We start from the raw sequence: 26,586 nt of genomic DNA on the forward strand, positions 1-26,586 counted from the left end.
CAGGACCTGCTCAGGGTGGGGACTGGAAGAGATCATCAGAAAGACTTCCCAGAGATGAGGCTGATGCCGAAGCAGTTTTCAAAACGCATTCGTGTTCTTTCACACAGAAACAATAAAAGCACTTCAACAAGGTTTTGGAACAACATTGAAACAAGTTCCATAGCCGCAGCACCGTTTATTGCCATTTTATTGGAGTGTGTGCTCTGCGGTTTCTGCCTGGCTCCAACCGCGTCCCAGCCCAGAGACTGTGGCAGTGGCTCATATTAATGATGGTGATTTGCGTTGGCCACAGATCTATGGAACCCTGTTTCTTTTGTCCTGGGGTCTGCGGCCCCAGGACAGTGCTTTGTGCTCCTGTGGACACCTCACTCACAACCCCTTGGACTCGGCCCAGTCCCACTTTACCCCCCATGGTGCTGAGGCTTCTCAAAGGGACTTGGCCTGAAGGTGGGGGGATTGGGTTCCTTCTAGGTTTCAGAGGTGATGGTCTCACCAGGGAGGCCCTGGGTGGGCCAGGGGAACTGGATGGAGGGATTGTTGCAGGATCAAAGTTCCCAGCTGCCAGGACAGAGGTCAAGTCCACAGCCACAGACCCAGGAGACCAGGTTGGGGTGGTAATTAGGGAAGGGAGGAAGCACTGTGGGGGCGGGTGCGCGTGCAGTTGCAGAGAAGCCGACGGAGCAGCCCTGATGGAGTGGGCATGGCTGAGCTGGCCCTGTGAGGTCCAGGACATGAGTCCCAAGGGTTGGGACCCCTGTCCTGGTAATGGGAAGGGCTCCCAGTGGACACGAGAAGGCTGGGCTCCCTGGAAGACACCAAGGTGATGTGCCACCAGACAGGAAGTGGGTCTGGGAGGCTGGTCACTGCACAGCTAAGTGACAACAAATGCCTCCAACTATCCACCCTTGAGGTGTCCGCTTCCACCAGGAGACGTGGCTGCTGGCACTTTCATGGTGGACAGATCCGTGAGCAAGTGTAAGCCGCCCACTGGCTGCCAGCTGGGCTGCCCTGGCCGATGTTCTCAGATCTCCCCTCAGAGCCACCTCGCTCTGGGGCAGCCAGATGTGGATGTGAGGTGGGGCCAGAGAGAAAAAGCCTAGCCTGGGAGAGGGTCAGGAGCGGAACCAAGGATGCCATTTATGAGAAAGGCTCCTACTGAGCCGCTGTGCTCAGCCTTGCGGACCACATCCTGTGGGGCAGGCCCGGGGCAAGTTTCACCAGTGTCATTTCATCGAGATTTATTTTACAGAAGAGAAAATTGAGGCTTAGAGGCAAGTTCATGTGTAAGGTCAGTAGGCAGGAGATGGCGGAGTCGGGCTCAGAGAGAGGCTCAGAGTTTGGAGAGAATAAAAACCCGAGTCTGTCATAAAATTCCAGAACCCATGACAGTGATAAGAAGGAGGCACAGGAAAGGGTAGGATCCTCCTGTCAGGCAGGACAGGCGGGGCTGTGCTTATCACTTGACTATGGTGTGACCGCAACCTGCAGGAGGCCGAAGGAACAATCTAGGCCATATGAAACGGGTCCTCTCAGAACCAGAGAATGTAAGAGCAGGGGTTCCTGGGGTGACTTGGAGAAGAACTGTGGGCCAGGAGAGGGGGGATGCTGTGGGACCCCTGCTCAGCTCATTTGGGAGAAACCCTTACAAAGACCTCGTGGGTCCCCCTCTGCGTCTGGCAGAGATCATGTCGCTGGCTGCTCTGGCCTGTGAGGGCTAGTTCATCCAGGTGAGCACAGGGCTGGGGCAGCTGTTGGCAGGGGACAGGAAGTCAGGAATTCTGCAGCCCTTGCTCATGGTGGGGCCAGCTATGAAGAATTTTAACCTTTTCCTCTCCCTTGGCCTCGGCATTCAGCTCTCTGGGCACCTGTGGACTCTCTGGCATTAGGCCCACACAAAGGCGACTACCCTTCTTACTATAGCTGGGAGTGGGGGCTTCCCAGTCCAATTTTTTACCCCTTTCTCTGACCCCAGCTGGCACTGTCTTCTCAGATGAGGAACAGGAGTCCAGAGACTGCCCTGGGGCCAACAGGTCACTCTTGAGGACCTGGCCAGACTCACAAGTCTATTTGGAAGGTATACAAAGATAGTGGTGTACACGGCTCTCTTCACTCCTGCTAAAAGCAGGGCCAGAGGACATGGGGCTAAAGAGAGCAGGAGAGGGACACCAGTGTCCTCTAAGGGTTCCTTCACCCTGGAATATGCCGTCTCCTTCCTTGAGTGTTCTCCTTCTAGGCTGGCTTTGGTGGTCTCCCTGCCTGGGCAAACCCACCTCTCTGCACGGCCAGCCAGGCCAGCAGGGAGGCTTGCATAGGGCCAACCACAATGCCCTTGACCAAGGGCATCCCTGCTCCTGCCACACAGAATGCCAGTTAACTTTTATCTACTGAGCCTTTTGCCCTCTGGCCTGGACTTCAGGTTCGTGTGCTGGAGGTTGGGGTCTGGAGTTAATGGCAGGTGGTTAATGGTGCCACTAGGGCAGAATGCCTTGTGGATCATGACCAAGAAAACACCACACCCCCTGTCATCCCTGTGGCTCGGGAGGCTGAATTCAAAGCCAGACTCAGTAAAAGCAAGGCATTAAGCAACTCGGTAAGACCCTGTCTCTAAATAAAATGCAAAATAGGGCTGGGGATGTGGCTCAGTGATCGAGTGGCCCTGAGTTCAATCCCCAGTACCAATAAATAAATAAATAAGAAAGAAAGAAAAAGGCAGCACCACACACATCCTACAAGTCGGCGCGGCCCAGGCTGAGGGTACAAAGAAGCTTTGTAGGTCCAGGCAGCTGAGGCAAGTGGAGGTGACTGGTCTGTAGTATGGGAAGGTTGGCAGGAGAAGCAGCAGAGGAGGGGTCCCTGGGAGTCAAAATGCAAAACAAGGAGTCTGGGGCCAGGCAGAGAGCCAAGGGCATAGAGCTCAGATGGTGATGCAAACCCCAGGCCCACGGAGCCTGGTGAGCACTGTGGCCCCGAGTCGGTGGGCCCAGGGGCAGGGGTGTGATGGGGAAGGGCCACGGTGCCTGGGCTTTGACGGGGTTGGAGGCGCTTGCTTGGCAGATGGCTGCTGTGGGGTGGTTTGGTGGCCTGAGCTTCCATTGTTTCTAAGAAAAGCTGGAATCTAGATTTTTTGTAGAATTCTCCTGTTTTTTATATTTGGGCAATTAATTCAACTTTAAGAAGCAAATCCAAACCTCTGCCGCTGTGCTCAGCTTGTGGGCTGCTTCTTTCTGACCCCATCCCCTCCCATGCTGCTGGAACAGGCCCTGTGGGTTGGACAGCCCCCCGTCTGGTTATTTTGACGTCTGCCCACTTTGGCCCAACCCATAGGATGCTGTAATTTTTTTTTTCTTCAATTAGCTAGGAAAAGAGACTCCTTTCCCCCAAAAGTATGCTAATGGCAGGGAGGGTTGGATTTCTAGTTTGGGAGTTAAATTTTGTGAAACTGGTAATCTGTCAATAGGAAAACGCCATTCCTTCATAGAGGTGTCACTGCCCTCCGGGATATCCCTGTGACCCCCAAGGTCTCTCAGGCCAAGATCAGGGTGACCGGGTCAACCTGCTCTAATCTTAATGACTCCCAGATTCCTTAGAATCTCAATATATGTATATATTTTAAAGTAAATTAAAACTAGGGCCAGGATCCTATAGATCGAAGGCAAAAACGTCTGGAACTAATTTCAGAAAGCTCTTAACATCCTGGGGAATTACTTTTCTTTCTGCTGAGTAGTCTTAGTGGGAGAAATCTGTTGTAACCAAACATGTGTTTTCTAATTAGGTGACTGTTTTAGGTTTTATGGCGAATAAAACTGGGAACACGGGTGCGACTGGACCTGCACTTCATTCCTAGGCATTCCTATTAGAATTATTGGCAGGCAAGTTGAAAAGAGCAAAGCACAGTCAAACAAAATTGCCAGGCGGTCCTGGGCAGTCTCAGCTGGTACACGTTTGCTCTGGCCTGGCCCATCCTGGCCTCTCCTTCAGTGTGTGTGAACCCGAACTTCCAGCCTTGATTAGGGAGTAGGAACAAGACTCCAGCTCTGAGCTCTGGTAGGTACGAAAGAGCAGCTTCCTTCTATATTTCAGTTCCTAGTGGTTCCCAACCTTGAATGTGCCTGTGGAGTCATCAGGGAGCTTGTGAATACCCGGAGGCCCAGGTCACCCTTCAGACCAATGACATACTCTGTAGGCATTAAGCTCCCCAAGGTGACTTGAGAGTACAGCCAAGGTTGAGAAGGCCCACTAGAGACCCCAGCTGGGTGTTGGCCCACAGCTGTATCTTTAAGCTCCTAAGCCCACAGCTTCTGTATTATACCAAGTCTAGCTCTTACAGTCAGCCTGGGAATGCATCCAGGGCTGCATCCTGCATGCTACTTCAAATTCCCACCTTGGGAGCCAATACTGCATAGTAGTTAGAAGCACACAGCAGTCACACTGCCCACATTTATATCATCACTGACCTGTGATGTGGCCTTAGCCAACTTGTGCAGCTTTAGTGTCACACCCTAGTCCTGCTTCATAAAGTTGTGATGAGTACAAAGCGTGGCTCTCTGATAGCATTAGGATCAATACCTATGCAGGAAGTAGCTCAATGGGTACTCACTACTTCTACAATTAAATACCTGCATGGTTCCCATATCCATCCATGGGGTTCCTCTGCTCAGACCAGCCTGCCTGGATGGACCGCTTCTCTGGTGGGCCTGATCACCTCTTTGATTTGTGCTCGCTTGCTCTCTCTCTCTCTCTCTCTCCTCACTGAATGCTGGACCCTGTCCTGAGGCTGTGCTGGGAGAAGGTTCCTGAAAGGTAAGTCATCCAGCTGACACCTCAGGTTAGGACCCCCAGTTGTCCAGCTCACAGTGGGAAGGGACTGGATGAAAGGAAGTGGGACTACCATCTATTAGGGTGCCCCCCCCCACATCATCAGGGTGCCTGTGATGGCCCAGATAGTGTACTGAGCACTGGGATGCTTGGGTGGGTCCCTCCTTGGGTGGGTCCTTCCCTACATGGGGCTTTTAGGTGAGTGGAGGAGATGGACTTTCCAATCAATGCATGTGAAGTCACAAGTACTAAGGGTTTTGAAGAAAAGTTTTGGGGAGGCTAAATTGAGACGTGTTCACCAAACCCCAGAATACTTGGAAGAGTTAATTTGGGGAACCAGAGAAAGGAACATTCCTTTTTAACCAGTGTTTTATAAATTTATAGGGCTGGTCATTGTGCAGGGTCACAATAATTGAGATAATCTCGGTAATTCAGGGGTGATAATCTGATAATGAGTTATGATAGGGCCACCCTGGCCTTTGGAAATTAACATCATGGAAGCAGCGCCAAGCTCCACCTGACACCCTCATCCCACATGAGGTCTGCTGTGTTCTGAGTAGGGCATCCTCCAGAGGGGCACAGCTGGAGGGGGACAAGGAGAGGTAGGAGACGTGAAATCTCGTGATATGGAGACAAGTTGCAGACACCAGAGGGTAGAGACTTCAACTTCGGAGATGAGTTTGAAGCCATGGGTGGGAGCCGTGGGGAAGCAGGCCAATGGAAGGACAGTGGTCAGGCCCAGCCAAGTGCAATGCGGCTCCCTGAAGAAGAGCTGAAGCCCTCATTCCCTGTGCGATGGGCTGACCCATTCCCAGGAGAGACCTAGGAAAGGACATTTGGGCCTTGTTGCTGGGATCCACTGATTAGCTCTGGAATCCTTCTGGGTTCTCAGATCCTGGCCATTTGATCATTATTTTGTGAGTTTTCTGTGAAGATGGGAATGTCAACAATGTGAGTTTGGCTGGGGGAGTAGGCGGCCTAGAAAAAGTTCTTAGAGAAAAGGAGGGCACAACCCTGAGTGGCAGGGGGGACCCTGGTCACCAAAGGTGTGGAACACGGAGACCCTGGGGGACAGAGGCTTGCGGGCAGGGCAGGAGAGAGATGTTTTGGAGATGGCTGTAAAATGGGAATGACAGGGAGGTCTGGAGGATTGTCCGATCTTCCAGCAGCAAAACAAGAAACAATGTAGGTGCCTGCTCTGCCGGGTACTTTCTATACGTCAGCCCACGACATCAGCCCTTCACTTATGGGCAGATGCCATTATTACCTGCTTTCAGCAGGTGGGGACCTGAGGCCCAGGGAGAATATGTATTGTCAGGGTCCAGCCCAGCTTTGAGTAAAGGATTGGCCCTTGGAGTCTGTGCCCTTAGCCATCAACCCACCCCAGCAGAGGGTGGATAAAGGTAAAACTAGTGCAGGGGCTGTGAGGCCTGGGGAACGCTGTTAGTGAGTCTTGCTGCGAGCACTCTGGGGGCCGCTCCTGGCTTCTCTGTGCCCAGCCCTGTGGGGTCTGCTGGCAGCTGGTATAGTAGCTGCTGGGCCAAGAGGAACCAAATGCAAAGTGTTTCCCATGGGATGGAAGGAGGGGGCCAAATCCATTTCTCCCTGTAAATTGATCAGTGAACTAATAAAAAAATTGGAAGGAACTCTGGATTTGGATTCTGCTACCCAAGATGACCCATGGGACAGTCACAGGAGGAGGGATGGACAAAGATTCTCTGCAAACAAGGATTTCTTTGAGATTTGTCTGGGATAAAGAGTGTGTGGTGCAGGGACCCCACAGAGAAAACCCAGAGCATGGTAACTGAGCGATGGCAAAATTCTGGAGTTCTGTATGTGGTTTGAAAATCTAGACTTGAGTAGGTGAGAAAAACACAACATACATGCACATCTCTTGCTTTGCTGTTTTTTTTTTTCCTCCCCTTCCTGTTTACTTGTTTGCCATCACCTCAGCTTAGCAACTCGTGTCCTGATGACAGAGCTAAGGGTTGGAGCAAGATGACTGAGATTCTGGATTTGCTGTGTGACTAGGGAGAAGCACTTAACCTGTCTGAACTTCTGTTTATTTAACTCTAAAAGGAAATACTTTGAGTAGATACCCTGCCTACTTCATAGAGTAGGGAGGACAAATAGTAGCAAATAATAGTTACTGTGTTTTTCTTTTGTTACCCGCTGGTGCTAATCCCGGTTAGAGCACATGGAACTTTCAGGGCCAAGATCTCCTGAGCATGGAAAGAGTGAGACAAGATTTTAGCAGTAAGATGCTAAAGATCAAAGGGTAAGAACCCCATGAATGAGTTTACATGTTGACTTAAGTCAGGTGGATGCCAAAAGCAACAGGGCAGCCAGTTCAGACCAGGAATGATACGAAGCTTAGAAATTTGAGAAGAAAAAGAGGTGATAAGAAAATAGCCACGAGTCACATGATGGTGTAGAATAAGGCGAAAGTGGACCCCAGACTGTGTATAATAACTTGAAGACCAGGAAAGTGGATTCTAGAAAGAGTAGTGAAACCAAAAACTCAGGCTCGGGAGTTGGGAGACCTAAGTTTTATTCCTTGTTTGGTCAGAAATGAGCAAAAACGGACTTGGAGAGTCTCTTAATTGATTCATTTCCTCCTTTTTAAAGTGGATTTTTAAAAAAATCTCATTCACTTTCTGGAATTGTGATGCTCTAACCCAGTGCTTTTCAAAATGGGGCTGTGATCCTGTAGGAAGTCTGTGAATCCAATTCAGAGGGTCAAGACCAGGATTAGAAAAGATGGCAGAGAACAGAAGAGAAAACAGGGCTGCACACCCTTTCATCAGACTCTCATTTCAATGACACAGTTCTGCATGTTCCGGATTGAACTATAAATTACATTTCGTATGATGAAATTGTAGTCAGAAAAGTTTGAAAACAAAGCTGTCACACATGGGGTGCCACCCGGAAAGCCCAGGTGCGCTGCCTGCCTCAGTCTCCCCCTTTGCGTCAGCACCTCTGTGGTCCATCCCCTGGACTCTGTGAGTGTCCGAGGAGAGCCAGCCTCCCCACAGCACGCAGATACAAGGTCCCAGCACTCAGTGCCTTCTCTGCATGACAGTCCCCGTGTCCTGCCAGCAAAGGGTCAGGAAATGTGAATTTCAGACAGACTATGACTAATTTTTGTATATCCCAAATATTGCATGAGGTATACTAAAAAATTAGCCATTGTTTATCTGAAATTCAAATTTAACCAGATGCCTATATTTTATCTGGCAACCCTAAGTCAGTAATAAACAGCGAACAGGAGGGAAAGTTTCAGAAGATTAAGACTTTTAAACGCCTCAAACTACAAAACTTTGTGTCTTAATATGATCATAAATTAACAGCTGTATTGTATTATGCAAATTTATGTTAAGTTATTCACTCTCTGTCATCACGCTCCAATAAAAATTGTATATATGACATTTAGGAAAAAAATGACATCTTCTGATAAGAGTTTTGCTCTACATTTCGGCAGCTGCAGCTCACCTTTGGCTCTGTCTGAATGCGGCTGCCCGGGACGTACAGCAGCAGGCCCTTCGTGAGTGACTCACTGAATTACTTATGGTCTGTTTAAAATCCTCAGGAACAATCCCTGGGAGTGGCCAGTGATTGCCCTCCCTCCATTTTAATGACTTTCCAGAGAAATGCCGCCTGGAGTGGAATAAGAACAGAGAGTGGCCCTGTGATCCATGGGAGATGGCACCTCCTGCCAGGAGCCCCCGAGCCGCGTGCAGGAGGGCGTCATGGACACACAGGGGGGGAATGATTCCTTCTCTAATCTCCGTGCCATCCTGTTTCTTGGGAATCACACACACAGGGCACAAAGCCCTCTCTGCCGTTTCCCTCTCTGTGCACAGTGATGGCCACCAGTTGGCTGATTTAAAATTCAGAGCACCCACAAGCGCACGCCACCGGCTAGCCTTAGGAAGGTTTGCTTGATCTTCTCACTGATGGCTGTCATCCTCCTGAAGGCTCCTGGTACACACCCGGCATCTTTGTTTTAGGTTTTATAATTTTTTTAAAAAATTGAATACTGCAGGTGGGAAGAAATGCCCATGTCTGTTCTGGAAGGGAGGGGTCAACCTTGCTAAGGGCATGTGACAGCCCCAAACTGGCAGGGAGCAGAGCCTTGAGAAGGACAGGAAGCCAGATGGCCTCAAGGAAGTCTCTGAAGCAAGCCAGGCCAGGCTTGGAAAACAGGCTGTTGGTGACACTCTGGGAAGGCGGCAGGGAGGCCTGTGCAGGTGACTGGGAACCTTCATGTGCAACAGGAACTAGAGCTGCTGAGGGAGTAGTCCCCCTGGGGCGTTTGGGGGCTGCACCACTGGGCCCCTTACAAGTGCAGACACACCCTGCTACAGAGGTGGATGGGCAGAGGAAAGGGCACTATTGTCTCCACCCAGCCTTGTAAGAGAAGTTGCTGAGGTCCTCAGATACGCCGAGAGATGAGCATGGGCCTGGGAGCTGGAAGCCACACCAACCCCAACCGGGCCTCTCCCAACATCCTCTGCCCCAGTTTCCTCATCTGCAGAACGAAGGCACCGCATCAAATGATCTCTAAGTTTCTTTAATTTCAATATTCAGTTATTCAATCAATATCGAGAACCTACTGGATGTGTCTGGATGTGAGGACAAAGAGGACCCCACATTCCTGGTGCCTACAGTTGGAGTGTCTAGGGGTCAGCAAGCAGAAGTGTCCTCCTGTCTGTGAGAAGAAGTAGAGGAGAAGAGGAGGGAGTGGGAGGCAGGAGGAGGGGAAGGCAGAGGGGAAGGATGCCCTGTGATGGGAAACTCCTTAAGTGGGTGGCATCCAACTCTGTGAGATGACCACAGAAGATCAATGCCAATTGGCTACTGTCACCAGCTCTCCCAGCCACGGAGTCACTGTCTGCTGCTGGGACATGGACCATGGGGAGGTGCTGGTTTCTAGAAGTGCATTTCCAAGTGGACCCATGGACCACTTCCCACTTCAGCTGTTTCACATGCCAATGAATGAACTGATCAGAAGAAACCTGCCCCTCATCTCCAAAGCCTTTGGTATTTGATACAGAGAAAAGATTGGGAGACATGGGTGATGCCTCCTGCAGTAATCGGCCTTAACTTTGGAAAAGAAAAGTAAGTAGATGTAACAGGATAGTGTTTAGATGCCAGCCACGGGAAGGATTTGTTTTGCTAGATTATAGTCTGTAACACCAGAAATCTCATGAAGCCCGAGAAGGACACCCACAGACTTTATTAAGTGGACTTTAGGTAAATTTTGAGGGACAGGGAGAAAATGCTACAAGATACAGTGATAAATGACAGGTTTGACATATGAATTATTCCTGAAGGAAGAAAGTGTCTGTCGAAACTCCAGGGACAGGAAGAATAGAGGAATTCTTGATATGGTAGATTTTACATAGGCAAAAAAACAATGTTACATGGAAGCATGGATACAAATTTATTTTAAGGCACCCAAGGGCTGACAAGGAGAATGGAAGTTGGTCAAATGTTAAGTAAAAGAAACAAGGTACTTCTTGGCTTAGGGTTTTTTCTGTTTTTGCTATGTATTTTTATATTTGATCTGTTTATTGGCTACTGATGTAAATTAAATTTTTCATGGTAAGGACAGATGCATCTTGACTTACTAGGATTGCTTAGTTGCCTAAAGCTGAAGATCCATGTGCTGTCCACTTTGGACAATCATCCACTTTCATGGAACAATCTACCACAGAGCTAGTGGTCATTCCCAAGATCTGGCATTAGTAGATCTGGGTTCAGATTCATGCTTTGCCTCGAAGTTGGCCTAGACACTCCATCTCTGAGTCTCAATTTCATTTTAATCTATAAAAGTGGGGGATAATACAGAACTGGTTGCTAGAATTGTCTGGCTCAGCCCCAAGGACAGAGCATGTCATTATATTCTCAAAGTTACTTAAAGCCCACTTAATATATAGTCATCCTCATCATCACCACCACCACCACCATCATTATTTTTGATGGTGCTAGGAGCCAACCCAGGGCCTCATCATTCTACCACGGAAATACACTCCAGGCCTCCATCATTATTATCAATATTATTCAATATTGAATACTTGATCCCAAAGGGTCACTCCTTGATAAAAACAGGTGAGAAACAAGGTATTTCCATAGCAGGCCTTAGCACAGATACTAGAGGACTACAATTGGCCCCTGGTTACGGAGAATTGGAAAGATGGACAGTACCCCTGAAATTGTTCGAGAGACCACAGTGAATGAAGTCTAGAAACAAAATTACCAAATGGTTCCTGCAATATGGGAGATACTTCTAGGAGACTTTAATTTTTTTCTAGGATTCTTGGTTAACAGGGCCTAGTCCTTTACAGTAAGGTCAGATTTATTTAACACATAAAAATTATTATGAATAATTATGGTGCCCCATAAATATTTACTATTATGGGGGTGGCGATCACTGTCATTAGTATTTTTCTGGTCTACAAATTTCTAATTTGCAGCCAGACTGGAGAATAATCAAATGAGATTTTCAAAGACGGGTGAAAGGTTGGAAGAGAGAGAGAGAGAGAGAGACAGACAGACAGACAGAATGAATGAATACTGCTCACCCTACCACTCCACAGCAAAAAACACCTTGCCTTAATTCTGAGCCAAGGTGTGGGTCTTTGGTGGGATGTCCTCGGGCTTCAGTGGCCTTGTTGGTAAGATGGAGAAATTGCTGCTCACAGTCCTAGGGTGGGCATGGACCAGATGACCTCTCGGGGTGGGTTGATAAATCTATGAGATGCTTTCAAACTGGCTCGTTAGCCAAATGCTGCCAGAGTACCATCTCATGGGTCTTGCCAGGGATTTGGTTTCTTGACTCTCAGGCTGGATGTGGCCACAGCATGATGACAGAGAGCCCGCTACTTCCTGATAACCTCTGAGGGACTTTACTAGAAGCAAACAGCAGTTCCAGCTGAGCATTTACAAGTCAGAGCTGTCTTTAGTAATTCAGGTCACTGCTCAAGTGAAGTTGGCATTGATTCCTCATGGCACGGAGGCAATGGGTCTTCACGTGGGTTGTGCCCTAGAATCCCCAGGGGCTTTTTTAAAAAATATTTTTTTTGTTGTCAATGGACCTTTATTTTTTATTTATTTCTATGTGGTGCTGAGAATTGAACCCAGTGCCTCACACATGCTAGGCAAGTGCTCTACCACTGAGCCACAACCCCAGCCCTCCCCAGGGGCTTTTGAGAAGCCCAGACGGCACTTCAGACCAACCACATCAGAAATCTCCAGGGGTGGATCCCAAGCATTGCTATTTTTAAAGTTCTTGAGGATGTTTGTGGAAATCCCTGGCTCTTAGGCCTTGATTTGCAGGTGACCTTGGCCTGGCTGGTGACATGAGCAGAAGGTGTATAGAGGATTTGGAACTGTCATAGCATCTCTAGTTATCTGAAGTCAGATTGTGTCTAGGGACAGCCTGGGACAGCCCCATAACCCCATGTTGAAGCTCTGTGTAAAGCAGGCCCATCTTGCTGCAGTAAAAGAATCAGGGGCCTCAGTGAGGGTTGGAGGTCTTGTTTCCTTCTGGGAGGAAAGGTGGGGGGCACCTGCACAGTCTCAAGATGCCAGGCTGGTCCTCCCCTGCCAGCCAGGACTCCCAGGACTCTCCGAGATAGATGAAAATGGCCTTTGGTGGCAGGCAAGGGCAGGCTGGCTGGTGACAGAATCCACCTGATCTCCTACAGATCTCAGAACTGGAGCTATTATGGTTTGGAAATGAGGTGTTCCCCAAAAGCTCACGTGTGAGACAAGGCAAGAAGGTTCAGAGGAGAAATGATTGGATTGTGAGAGTCTTAACCCAATCAGTGAATTAATCCCCTGATAGGGGATTAATTTCACATAGTGAAAACCAGCTATAAGGAGTGGCAACTGAAGTGGCAGGTGTGGCTGGAGGTGGTGGGCATTGGGGGCGTGGCTTTGGGTATATATTTGTAACTGGCAAGTGGAGACCTTTCTCTCTGCTTGCTGATCAACACGTGAGCTGCTTCCCTCTGCCACACTCTCCTGCCAGGATGTCCTGCCACACCTGGAGCTCTGAGGAACGGAGCCTGCTGTCTATGGACTGAGACCTCTGAACCATGAGACCCCAAATAAACTCTTCCTCCCCTGTGGTTGTTCTGGTCAGGTCCTTTAGTCACAGTGGTGAAATAGCTGACTAAACAGGGGCAGCGCCGTTGCTCGGCAGAGGCAGCCCAGCAGTGGGCAGAGAGAGGGTCCAGATGGCAAGTGGGCTGCAAGACAGATGTCCAGATGCTTGTTGAATGTCCTTTAACAGTGCACATAGTGAAAACCAACTCCAAGGAAGTGCAGCTAGGGAAAAGGGCCAGTGGGGGCAGAACCCAAAGAGAAAGCCTGGGGTGGCCACAGAACCTTCTACAACGAATGGGACGAGATCGTTCACAAATCAAGTCTCCATTTCAGGAATGTCCTTGCCAAGTGGATTAAACATCCAGGGACCTAGAAACTTCTAGGGAGAAACCTCCTCTCCGCCAGGGGAGCAGTTACCTGTGTACAATTCATTCTACACTATGAGGTGAGGGCCACCAAGAAAGAATTCTCAGACTCACAGGATGGACGATGAAATGAGGACATGGAATGAGGACAGGTTGTGGCAAAACCAGGACCTTCCAGGAAACCTTATCCCTGGGGTGGAGAACGAGGGTGACAGGTCCAAGATGGCGCTGGTGAAGGTGACTGGTGAGGGGGTGCGTGCCCTTGAGGCAGGCAGGCAGGGCAGTTGGTATTTCCCTGGTCCTGCAAAAGCATGGTGCAAACCCAGTTCCAAGCTGCCCCATCAGCAGGTGGCCCTGAAGCTCCCCTTTATGGAACCATAGAGCCACGATTGCCCGGCCGGTGGACAGGAGTACTACGGTGCTGAGGATCCCGCCACACTAGAGACAGTGATGAGAAGAACAGACTCGGTACTGTGATGGACAGGCGTGTGCCAAGCCTCACATGCCCTTCCTGATGCATCCCTCATCTTCTCAAGTTATCCATCTTCCCCAAGCCCCTCTTGAGCGGAGCCTTCACGTCAACCTCATTAGGCTACAGCATCCAGACATTAAATCAAACATGATCCTCTGTGTTGCAGCGAAGGTGTCCTGCTGGTGTAGCTAACACCTACATTCTCAGTAAAGGAGATTACCCTCCGTAAGGTGGGTGGGCCTCATCCAACCAGTTGGGGGCCTTAAGAGCAAAAGCTGAGGTTTCCAGCAGGAGAAATTCTGTCTCAGGACTATAGCATCAGCTCCTGCCTGAGTTTCCAAACTGCCATCCTGCCCCACAGATTTCAGACTTTCAGCCCCACAATCACAATAGCTGAATCCTTAAAATAAACCCCTCTCTCTCTCCTCTTGGTTCTGTTCCTCTGTAGATCTCTTTCCCTACCAGTGAAGTGGGATTGGCGATTGGTCCTACTTCATAACGTTATTGCAAGGATCAAGTTCACACGTATGTAAAGTGTTTGGCTTAGGGCCTGCCATCACCCTCAACAGTAGAGAGCTAGTCCAATCCCTTCTGCTTACAGACAAGGAAACCGAGGCATGGGGCGGGGGGATGACAGGACTAACCCGGATGTAATGTCAGTACTGTTCCAAACCTAGGAAGTGTGTGAACTCGCTTTATCTCAACAACCCCATGAGCTACATAGTGTTACTATCCCCATCTTAAAGACAGGAGAACTAAGGAACAAAGTGATTATGTCAGTACCCATGAAGTACTGCCTGTGAGTGACAGCTTGGTGCCCCATGCGCTCAGGCTGTGGCCAGTGCCGGTCTCAGGGCTCCCTCCTGCTCAGGGGGCCTGTCCTGTGGTCAAGTCTAGGTTTGGTGGCGTGTGGTTGGGAGCCCATCTCTCACACACAACCCTCTCTGCTTTGGTACCAGCTGGGTCTCAGCACAGCACCAGCCCCGGGATCCCAAATGCAGTGACTTAACAGGGGTTCAGGATCTCTAGCTTTGCAATATTCCTTAAAAGGTTTTGACTGTAAAGAACCCCCTCTCCGTTTGTCAGCCACTTGAGCCAATTACTCTTCAAGTTGAAGTTCTTGCCTAGAGCTACGGGGGTGAGGAATTTGTCCTCTTTCCTGTCCCAAATTACTAATTATAATGTCTGAGAGAGGGGCCCACTGCAAAAAGAGTCAGGGTGGCTTTCTAGCCCTTCTAGCTGACAGCCGGGGAAGCTGGTCCTCTTCTCATCTTCATACCAAGAACTCTGTTTGCAGGGTGTCTGTCGAGTGCTCCCTACAGCTCTGGCCCCCGTTTGGTCCCAGCAGGGGAGGCCAGTGGAGTTTAATTACATTCTTCCTATCGGGAATGTTCAAGGAATGAGGCTTTGAAAAACAACTCTACCAAAAAGAAGGGGGGAAAATCAAATCAAGTGGGCGAGAAACAGGCATTGCCTCTTGTGTCCTAGGGACCCAATCTAAATACTTAAATTTTAAAGACAGATTTCTAAATGCTTAACTTCATAAACCTTACGTGTGGCAATTCACGAGGGAGTCCAACCTGCTTTCTGATGTGGAATGTTCCTCTGCCTGGACTAACAGGCTTATGGAGTTGAGATTTTCACACATTCTGTATTCAGTCATAAAACTTCATCTTAAAAAAAAAAAGCCCAAACCACGAAACAAAACATCGTTCTGCCCACAGTCCTGGGGCAAAACTGGCCTCCCAGAAAGTCTGGGCCTCGAGTGGATGCTTCTTGGAAAGCTCCCTAATTCTCTACTCATTCCCCACCTTCCCTCCTCAGCTCTGAGATGCCCAGTGGCTAGCACGAGCATGGAGGAGCCCTGGGCAGACGCCTGGAGTTTTCAGACTTCTAGTCGACTCCCCAACACCATGGACCCCAAGGCTGCAGACAGGCAGGCAGCAGGGGTGGGGGTGGTAGGTAGTGAGCTCCTTGTTCCTGGAGCATTCAAGCCCAGCCGTGAGATCTCTTAGACGTCTGTCCTGAGTGGGCAGCTGCCTTAGGTGGCCCCTAAGTCCCCTGGGAACTAAGGGTCCTGATTCCCTGCCTTTCTTGCCTTGACACATTGTAGGTGTTAACTCATGGGTCTGTGGTACCCATGGGAACCCTGTAGGGTCCAACTGTTGGGCTGTGGGGACCACCTGGCATGGCCCTTCAGCCTGCCTCCATCTCCCTCAGCAGTGGCCCCTCTGACCTGGTCAACTCCTTCTTCCCTGGAAACAGGAACCTACATGTTTCACCCAGTGTGCCCCCTGCCTGTCCCCCCCTAAACTGTGCTCAGCCTCCAGTTAGAGAAGGGAGAACTGCATTCATTCCACCTTCTCTCTCAGCCTATTTCTCACCAGCCCACTATGTGCTAGGCACTATTCTGGGCTCTGGAGTGGACCAGGAGGCCCAGCAGGGGGCCAAAGTGGCTCCCTGCTCCCAAAGATCCTCCTAAAGGTGACATTTTCAGCCTAATGATGGGTGGAGAGAGAAGGTTTATGTAGAGACCAGAGGTCTTTAAATTCTTACCAGATGACATCATTTCAAAGTTCCTGCTCCCTAAAAGTGGCTTTGGTCAGTAGTATACAGGGAAGTCAAAACAAAAAAGTGTGTGTTTATTCTTTTATTTCAAAAGCTAATTGTTGGAAATAAAACCCATTCTTCTGATGTGCTAAGAGCCCATAGTGTGCTCAACAGTTAAATAAATGAGCCATTCTGTCACCAATTACCTCAATGCCAAGTGGATGGACATACAGAGCACTGAGCCTCACCTGTGGAGGTAGCAGCCCAGGGTGGCTTTCAATTCTTGCTTCTCTAGATTGCTGGAAACCACCCACCAGCTTATTCACTTAGCAAATGTTGGTCCCTCCAGAGACCCAGATATGGAATATAAGATACTCTCAGTTGCCACATGAGGAGCCCTACATCCATGCTGATTGGTGTGGCCCATTCCCAGGAGGAACATCTCGTTGCGGGTCACCTCTCCCTCTGCTCTGCAGGGACTTTATGGATAGGGGGCATTTGGAGCTTCAACTGCTAAAACTGCTACAGGTGGCCAGAAAAACCACTTGTGAGTCCTTCTTGCCCCTCTATCTGCCTCCTGCCTTGGCACCTTGCTGTGTGTGACTACAGTCCTCTGGGCCATCCAGGGCTCCCGAGTGGGCAGTGAGCCAGGAGGTGGAGCAGGGGACATTCTGGGTCTCCCTGGATCTGGGAAGAACTAGAATGAAAATAAGAAAAAGGAAGAGGGAATGGAGGCGCTTAGAGCCCTGGGTACGGAGATGGAGCCCATTCATAGCCCAATGTGGCACAGCCTACCTTCCCACAAATGTCCCCAAGAAGAGAAAGACCCTTCTGTTTGTATAATAATAATTTCTCTGTTGCCTGACTGGTCACTCTGCTTTGGGGACTCTTGAGTTGTTGAGTGACGGGTCTCAGTAGTGCCTTCTATCCTGTCCTCCTTCTGGGACCTAGTGCTTTGGCAGCAGGGGCCACAAACCACAACTTCCAAGATAGAGTTCCAGGCACGGACCCAGAGACACCTTTCTTCTCAGGCTGTGCACTGCCCTGCCCTGGTACTCGTCAGGATGCCTGTCGGACGCTTCCAAAAAGAACAGGAAATGGGCAAGTCGGATAGATTTCCAAGCCCCACCCAACCTCACAGCTCTTACTCCTAAAGTGAAAATAGTGCAGATCTTGATGGAGGCCCACAGAGAGATGGTGTCAGGGGAAGTGCCTTTTGGCCACAAGACTTTACCATGCCTCTCCCAGGGGTCCAAAGCTCCTGGGTACACTAGGAAGTCCTTGGGGGAGTTTTGGGCTAGATGAAATTCCCTGACTAAGAGGTTGGCCTGGTGGGTATGTGTCCATTGTGACAGGTCCCCAGTCTACACAAGTACCCAGAGAGAAACCTCTGGGTGCCTATGTCACCTGCTTTGAAAATGACTTTAAATCAACTCAGAAGCACCTTCTGACTTCCTGCCATGGAGAAGTTATTTAAGGAAGCAAGATTTTAGGATTAATTTAGAAAAATTTATATACTTCTAAAGTCTATTAGATTAATTCCTCCATCACTTTATCTCCCACTCAATAAAGAAAGTGTCTTCAAATTCATTGGAACTCTCTTGAAGCCTTTCAAATGCATTCACAAAAGGTAAACCATTGCAGACCAGTGGCCCCTCTGTCATTCGGGATAAATACTAGTTCAGACATCATAGTAAAGATAGAGGCAGAAAAAAAAAACAAAGATAGAGGCAGGCTTTAGGGTTCAGAATTGTTCCTCAGTGTGGGCTGGGAGCTGTTAGGAATGCAGATGCTCAGGCTCCACCCCAGACCCTGCAAATCAGATTCTGCAGTTTTTAACAATATCCCTAGGGGATCCCTACCTACGATGAAGTCTGAGATGCTCCAACTGGTGGCTGTGCTACAGGCTGTTGCCTGCTCTGCACTGTTACTGCCCCGGTTCTTTGTGTTGTAGTTGGACATTAGGGCTGCAAGTTGTTCTTTGTTCCTACCTCTCTCTTTCTGCCTTGTGGCTTTGTGTCTATTTCATAGATGTGGCATCTGAAGGAAAGGGAGGGATTCTGAAGAGCCACTAAGGCCTGTGTGGCTGGGTTTGAGCTGGTGGGGAACACCTGAGTTCACTTCCAGTGACTCCCCTGCAGACCTGGGCAAAGGGGAGGGGACCTTCCCAATGGGGAAAACCCATTTCCAGCTTTTCACTTGATCTCAAAGTTGACTGTGTCTTACTGCTTATGTGAAGATTGACCCTGGGAAGGATCCCAACTGGGACACAATTTTCTCCATAGTGAGCATGAATTTATGTTGAGCTATTCACATATTTTTTTCTCTGAACCCTTCCCCCTGTGACAAAGGACATATATTAATGAAATAGCTGGTTGAGGGTAAAATGGTTATATACATAAATTTTTGTAGCCATGGAATATGCTTTTTTCCCTTTGAGATCCTCTGGCTGCTTCGAGAACAAATTCCTAACCTTGCTCTTACTGTCAGTGTGAGACAATCAGCTGAAATAACCAGCTTGGAATGTCCCTTTACCCTTAAGAGAAAAAAGAAGAGTATGTTGTATTTTAATTAGATATTTATAATAAGGACACAACAGCTATTCAAGAGATGTTTTAAGAATCTGGCCTTCCTTCTGAGGCATAACTGTGTTCAAATTATCCTAAAGAGAGACTGTATATCAATCCAATCCAGTTTGTGATAAATTTACAACTGGGTTCTATGCAGTAGATTTATATCAACAATTAAGCAGAAGGAAAATGGGTCATAAATTTTGGCTGGCACAGTCCAGCACCAAAGAGAAGAAAAGAGAATGGTTTAGTCAGATCAAAAGTCAATAATTTCAACACAAATTGCTAAAGCTATAACAAAAATTATTGATGTGGGAACAGATTGCTCCCCCCATCCTTTTTAAAATTATATATTAGAAGACAAAATGAAGCATCCAAACAACAAGGTCTTATTAGAAAATTGGTGTTGTTGTTTTTTTTTTAATTTGGTAAGGGGTACAAATACATAAACCCTTCTCTGCTCCTTCACTATTGAATTTAATGGAAGTGCCTCCTCTTCAACATGAGTAGGACAACAAGGGGACAAGAGAGTGTCCTCAAGATGGGGTGACTTGAGAGCTGGGGGTGTGGCTCAGTGGTAGAGCACTTATCTAGCATATGTGAGGCACTGGGTTCAATCCTTAGCACCACATAAAAATAAATAAATAAAGGCATTAAAAAATAGCTTTTTTTTTTTAAAAAAAAAAGATTGAATGACTTGAGAAAGGGAATTGTATGGTTTGATTGTCCCCAGAACTCAGGGGTAGAAACTTAATCCTGTAGTCATATGCTGATGGGATTTGAAAGTAGGGCCATTGGGAGGTAGGGAGGTTTAGAAGAGGTAATGAGGGTAGGGTTCCCATGATGTCATCGGTGGGATTGTAAGAGAAGGAGACCTGGGTGAGCTGGCGAGCTTGTTGTGTCTCATGATGTGATGGCTTCTGCCATGTTATGATGCAGCAAGGATGCCCTTGTCAGATGCCAACAGATCAGATGCTGGCAGCATGCTCTTGGGCTTCCCAGCCTCCATGAACTCTGAGCAAAATAAATGTCTATTCTTTAAAAATTAAAAAATAGACATACCTGGTCTAGAATAAAATACCTTGTCTCAAGTATTTTGTTGTAGTAATGGAAATGGACCAAGAAGTTTCTAAATTGATGGGTTTTTTTTTGTTGTTGTTTTGTTTTGTTTTTGATACCAGGGTTGAACCCAGGGGTGCTTCACCACTAAGCCACATCCGCAGCCCTTTTTTCTATTTTATTTAGAGACAGGGTTTTGCTGAGTTGCTTAGGGCTTCACTAGGTTGCTGAGGCTGGCTTTGAACTCATGATCCTTGTGCCTCAGCCTCCCAAGCCGATGGAATTACAGGTGTGCACCACCATGCCCAGCCCTAAATTGGTTTTTGATGGTGGGACAAGTGTAGGGGAGGCTATACAAAATTCCTAAATCAGATGAAGTGGAAGAAAATTTATGTTTCCTAGGAAGAAGCAGCCTAGATGCATGATTTATCAAGTGGTTATAACTGTTATACACTGGAACAGAAGTCCATCCCTTGAAAGGAGAAAGGCAATCAAGGTCATTTGGGTCAAAGTAGCTGGTAAGAGATGGGATGTTGCTAGACAGAAGATGTGGGCCAAAACACATGTGTAAGATTTTCCCCAATAGTGAAGGAAGCGACTAAGGTGTCCTTCTTGTGCCAGGGTTTGGTTCTGCTGAAAATATATCATCCGAGTTACTGACCTTCATGGCTGACATCTTCACTTCTGGATGGTTCAGTGTGCAACCAGGCAAACTGCCAGCCTTGTCTTTAACCATTAGGAAGGATTGACTGGCTCTGCACCCCAGGTAGTATGGAGTGGCCGCATCATGTACAAGAAGTACACAAGAGAGACTGTCCCAGGCACTGTTGGACTTAGGCCCCTGAATTTGGAAAGCTGGTGTTTCGAAGTTCAGAAGGAACATGACTGCATGACAAGAAACTGGAAAATGAGAGGCTCTAATCTGGGAACCACGGAGTCTATGCATGACTATGGAGATGAAGGCAGCCCCCGGGCCTGGCCTTCTGTTCTCCTTGGTCATCTGCACAATGCAGCAGAATTGCTGATTCGCCCTCTCTACCTGTTTGAGGAGAGGACAGGTAATTGGAAAGAGATGTCAGGGTGGAGGGAGGGGCTGGCAGGGGGAGCGACCACTGCTGGTGTGGTAAGAAGTGTGCTTTCCGTGGGTCCTGTGGATGCGACAGGAGGCATCGAGGCTCAAGCCTTCTTGCCAATGAGATCATTGGCTGATTGCCACAAGGAGACTGTAGCACCAAAACTGTGAATGTGAGCTGGCCACTGGAGCTGGTCTCCCCGGTCAGGGAACTGTGTTGTGGGGGCTCCCCCAAGAGCCCTCTGAACCACTCTTGCATCTGCTCCTCAAAGAAGGTGCAGACAGCAGCCCCGGAGGGTAGGACTTGGGATCTCTTGTGACACCCAAGCCCTGGAGAAGAAGGAGGTCCAGCAGGTGCAGCAGGAAGAAGGCAGGAGGAAGAGCAGACCCCACCCCTTCCCGGGTGGCTTCCTCGGGCCACGGGTAGGCCTGGGTGGAAGGCACAGCAGAGCGTTGAGCTGCATCTGAGACTGAAGTTTTAATCGGAACCAGATGGGTCTGGACTTTTTAATGCCTCAAAGTGACAGGCACCTTTGAGATCTGCCCCAGGTGTCCGGAAACGGGAAAGGAAAGCATGTTTAAAAAAAAGAATTGGCGAAAACACCACATGGTTTCATGTTTGTACCTCACTGAGTTCACATCGTGCAAAGTACTAGTCACTCAGCCATCTAGAGATGACTAGAGGGACCGTCCCAGAGGGTGAAGGAGCAAGTGAAGGTGAGAGATGTGGAGAGAGCCGCTGGGGAGTGGGATTAGAGCTGCTGCATCTAGCGGTTTCTGAAAGCAGCCCTGCCCCTCTGGAGTTTGTAGCTCTGGGGGCTGAGAAGTCTGGGCCACTTTCTGTCACCGCTCATGGAAGGAGTTTCAATGCACATACCCACTCTTTTCTTTGGAGGGACAGGGTTCCCCTCAGATGCTCAAAGGACATTGGTAGAAGGACATGGCTCAGGGGAAGCAGCTCCAGCGAACTCCAGCTTGAATCCAGGGACCTCATGGACAAACCCCAGGAAAGGCGGCACAGGGGCCTCTGGGGGTGCTCTCTACTCTAGCAAAAAACGGTGTGAGGGAGGGTCCTGAGCCCCAGGAGCTGGCATTAACTGGCACTCAAGAAATATTTGTTGAATGGAAACCAGCAGGAAAATTATAACAAGTCATACTTTACATGCAAATTTTCAGGAATATTTTCAGGAAAATAGCTAATGTGTGAACATCTAATCTGCATTTCCCTGTCCTGACAGATGGCCCATATTAACAGAGCTCTGATTATGGTAAAAAAAAATAAATAAATAAATAAAACAAGAGAGAAAGAAAGAAAACTTACAAATTTAATCGAGTGAGTATCCTGAGCAAGGCCACACAAAGCAATGCTATTGTGACTACCAAATTTATTTTTTAAAAGACAACAACTAGTTATTCTCATTTGTCAAAGACCATCCCAAACATTGCCTGAGGAAAGAATATGATCTACAGAGTGGGGTTGTGAGGCTGGGGCAGGGCATTGGATGCTATTTTTTTCTTGGAAGAGGGATCTGGGCCCTAAGAGTCCAAGATTACATTCTCCAAGTGGAACCAGTGTCCCCACCTGAGGATGTTTATTAAAAATACATGTTCCCAAGCCCCAGCCCAGACTTAGGGAATCAGGACCTCTGAATCCAGGGCCCTAAAATATGTGTTTTATACTGTCTTATCAAATGATTTTGCATGCACTCAAGTTTGAAAACCTTTCTCTGCTATAATTAGTTTATCTACCCAGGTAATCTCTTCAGAGCCTTGGGCTATTTGGCACAACCCGTGCGAGATGGCCCCGGGAAAGAAGGCCTGATCCAAGACTGGGAGATTGACAGAGGCCAGGGTGGCTCTCCTCAAGGTCATGGTCAGTTCAGGCCACGACAGAGGTATCCTGTGTGCGTGAGGGCTTTAGATGGAAGCTCACCCTGTGTCCCGGATATTACTACACCCAGGCCTGACGGGGTCTTAGCTTATGTGATAGGCAGGTTCCTAGGGCTCTGTAGCTCTCCAAATGATGCCATATTCTAGAATCAATTTTTGCTGTCTTTTATTGCCCTGGAGGGTTTAATATGGAAGGGAGATATCGTTTAATAGATACAACTGAATTGTTTATCAATCAGCCTTTAAGTTCCCTCAAGGTGCCCATCAGGACTTCTATCTCTCGGAGCTCAGCCCCCTCTCCAAGCCTCTGTCGGCTCTACATGTTGCTGGGCACCTCCTCCTGGTTTATTTGGGACTTGGGGCTGAACCTCCTGCTGATGCCTTCCTGGGATAGCGCCTTAGGCATTCTTCAGGAAGTCATTCTCCCAAGTTCTCAGCCAAATGACCTGAGTAGACCTGACCTGGGGCTGGGGTCTGATTGGCATGAGGCCATTGGGACCCTCATTCCCTGACCATGAAAATGGGGTCCAGAATGGGCAGTGACCTTAGCATTCCCATCAGAGTGCCCTTCCTGACTCTTGCTGGGAATTTGAGGCCACAGACCCTCTTCACTGGGGAGGATAAGGAAGTATGTGGTCACAGACATTCCTGGCAGGCTTCCTGGGGCTTCCAGAGGACAGCATGACCCAAAATGGGGCCCACCATAAGGACACACAGCCCAGGAACTGGGCAGAAGATACTGGAGCCTGAGCACATATTTTGAGGCCTGGATAGAGATTTTCCTGAAGCAACATCTATCCCTGAGCTGTGTGATTATTTGCATTCATAAATATAAATTTGTGAGTTTGTTTGTGTTTTTGTTAAGATCAGTTTGAGTTGGGGTTCTGTTACCTGCAACTAAAGGTACCTATAGGGAAGCCTTCAGCTCCCCTGGTTTCTCCTGCTCCAGTGTGCTCCAATCATCTTTGGTCCCTCCACCCCCTCCTCAATTTAAACCAAATATTAAATAAGTACCTATAAAACAGGATGAGAGAGGTGCTAGGGTTATTTGGATTCGCAGCTTGTTGAGACTCCATGCCCGAAGAATATTGATTAATGGATCAATGTCAATCTGGAGGGAGCCCTGTCCTGTTCAACATTTAAATCAATGACTTAGATGAAATAGGAGACATGCTTAGCAAGTCTCAGATGACACAAAGCTGGAGGAACTGCTAATACGACAGATGGCAGAATCAAGATTCAAAATTATTTTGACTGACTTGAACAGTAATAAGAACAAATATAAACTCTTGCATCTAGGCTCAAAAGATCAATTGTATAAGCAGGGGACTGGGAGACCTGGCTTGGCAGTTGCCATAACAACACAGAACTTAAAGTGGACCATAAGCTCATGTTGAACCCCAAATTGAGAGAATTAATCACACAGTGACTCAGTTTTCAAATGTTTAAAAGCTGCTAGTGGAGAAGAAAGACAAACTTTGCCTTTGCCTCCCCAGGAGGATAGAGAAATGAAATTTTCCTGGAATTAGTTTTTAGCTTACTATACACAAAAAAAATTTTTTTCTAATGATCCCAATAAGAGAACAAGCCACCTTCCAAAATTGTGAGGGTAGTAATAATGGCATCAGAATGTAATAGAAAGGATGCTATTTGAAAGCACAGATTTTTTAAATGATTCTATTTAACAACTCACAGGTCGAAGCCACACACACACACACGTGCACACATGCACACACAAGCATTCAGAAGACACACGAGGTGAAAGTAGCCTGGCTCACCAACCAAGCAAGTTGGCTGAGAAGGGCCTGATCTGGAGGAACACCCAGAGGCCCAGACCCACCTCACTAGCCACCTCCACCTCCCTCTGCCTGTGGCCCTCCTCAGCTCAGCTGGTCTCCAGTCCTGCTTCAGCTGGGCCTGTCCTGTGTCCACTCCTGCCCTGCAGTCCAGCTGCCTTTTCTGGCTCACACCTGTCTCCCCCAGCGTGGCCACTTCACAGTCAGTGTTGGGAAGCCACACCTCCTTCCCAGCTGCTGCCCTTGGACACCCACAGCTTCCTGGGACTTTGCAGGTTCCCTGGCCAGTTTGTGGGCAGTCCCAGACAGTGAAGGTACCCACACCATCTGTCTTTTTTCCCTTCTGTTTTTCTGACCCCTCTATTTTACTCACTGGACCAGAGAGATGGAGAAGGCCAGCAGTGGCCTGATTTCATCTCATGAATTTAGGGTGTGAGATTAGCAAGTTAGTCAAACAAGTTTTACTTCCAGGAGCACAAAATTGGTCACCTGTGGACATCACCCTGGACCCCACCTGTACTCACATGTTTCTCCTTGAAGAGGTCCACCTCGCTCAGAAGCCTCTTCTGGCAGTCGGGGTGGGTGGCCAGCAGGTAGGTGGCGAAGGACAGTGTGTTGGCGACCATCTCATAGCCCGCGATGAGGAAGAGCACGGCCTGACCCACGATCTCATCCACGGTCAAAGGCGTGGACAAGGCTCTGGGCTGCTGCTGGGAGGGGTCCGCTGTGCCCTTGCCAGAGGAGGGGACCTCCTTGGCAAAGTCAAAGTTGTCCAGGCCCACGGAGCGTGCAGAGTGCCGGGCGTCCAGCACCGCTTGGAGGAAGTCTCTCCGCCTCTAAGGACAGAGCAAAATGCACATTGTGACCTTAGAGTCACAGAAGGAGGTTTCTTGGGGGACAGAGGAAGGAGACACATGGCCTAACCTTTGAAGAGCTCGGTAGGAACAGGATCCTTGTCACTGGGGTATCTGAGATGGCCAGGACCTGGAGACCACCTCATCGTTCCCTAGACTTGGGCAGCAGCGGGCAGACTGTGACGCTGATGGTCAACAAGACAGGCTGGCTGAGGTGGGGCTCAGTGGCACAGAGTGCACTGGCACGCACGAGGCCTCGGGCGCATCCCTAGCACATATTTATGGAGTATAGTGTGATTAATGTATTTAATGTGTGATGGTCAAATCAGAATACTTAGCATTTCCATCTCCTTAAATATTTATCATTTCTTTGTGCTGGGAACTTTCAAACTCATTTTTATTTCTTTACAAAATGTGAAATAAGCTGCTGTAAACTATAGTCACCCTACTGTGCTACAGAACACTGGGACTTAATCCTTTAATCTAATAGGATTTGGTACCATTATTCAATAGCCCTCTAGCCCTCTCCTTCCCTCACATCCTTCTCAGCTTCTAATGACACGATTCTACTTTCTACTTCTATGAAAAAAAAATCCACTTTATTATTAGTTTCCACATGTGACAGAGGACATGCTGCATTTGTCTTTCTGTGTCTGGCTTATTTCACATACCATAATGGCCTCCGGTTCCCATCTATGTTGCAGCAAATGACATGATTTCATTTTTTTTTTTAACATTTATTTTTTAGTTGGCACAATACCTTTATTTCACTTATTTATTTTTATGTGGTGCTGAGAATCGAACCCAGGATCTTGTCCGTGCAAGGCGAGCACTCTACTGCTGAGCCACAACCCTAGCCTGATTTCATTATTTTTTATGACTAAATAGTATTCCATGGGGTTTATACACTACATTTCCTTTATCCATTTCAGTTGAGGCCATTCTATTCTATCTGGGCTGGTATGGAAAGGTGTGGAGTCACTTTGTTAAGCAAACAAAACAAAAAAACTTTGGGGAGCAGTATGCGT

The 26,586-nt window shown here is 48.3% G+C and overlaps 1 protein-coding gene across 1 annotated transcript in view; it reads right to left on the minus strand.

Annotated features, from left to right (window-relative positions):
* Window positions 1–26,586, minus strand: part of Tbxas1 (thromboxane A synthase 1) — a 154,564-nt gene that overhangs the window by 25,495 nt on the left and 102,483 nt on the right. Inside the window, exon 9 of the mRNA XM_015493771.2 lies at window positions 25,229–25,540. Within this exon, the coding sequence (XP_015349257.1) occupies window positions 25,229–25,540 (312 nt within the window). The remainder of the gene's footprint in view (window positions 1–25,228; window positions 25,541–26,586) is intronic.

Source organism: Marmota marmota, unplaced genomic scaffold (genome assembly GCF_001458135.2).
Source record: "Marmota marmota marmota unplaced genomic scaffold, marMar, whole genome shotgun sequence".
Classification (NCBI taxonomy): Eukaryota; Metazoa; Chordata; class Mammalia; order Rodentia; family Sciuridae; genus Marmota; species Marmota marmota.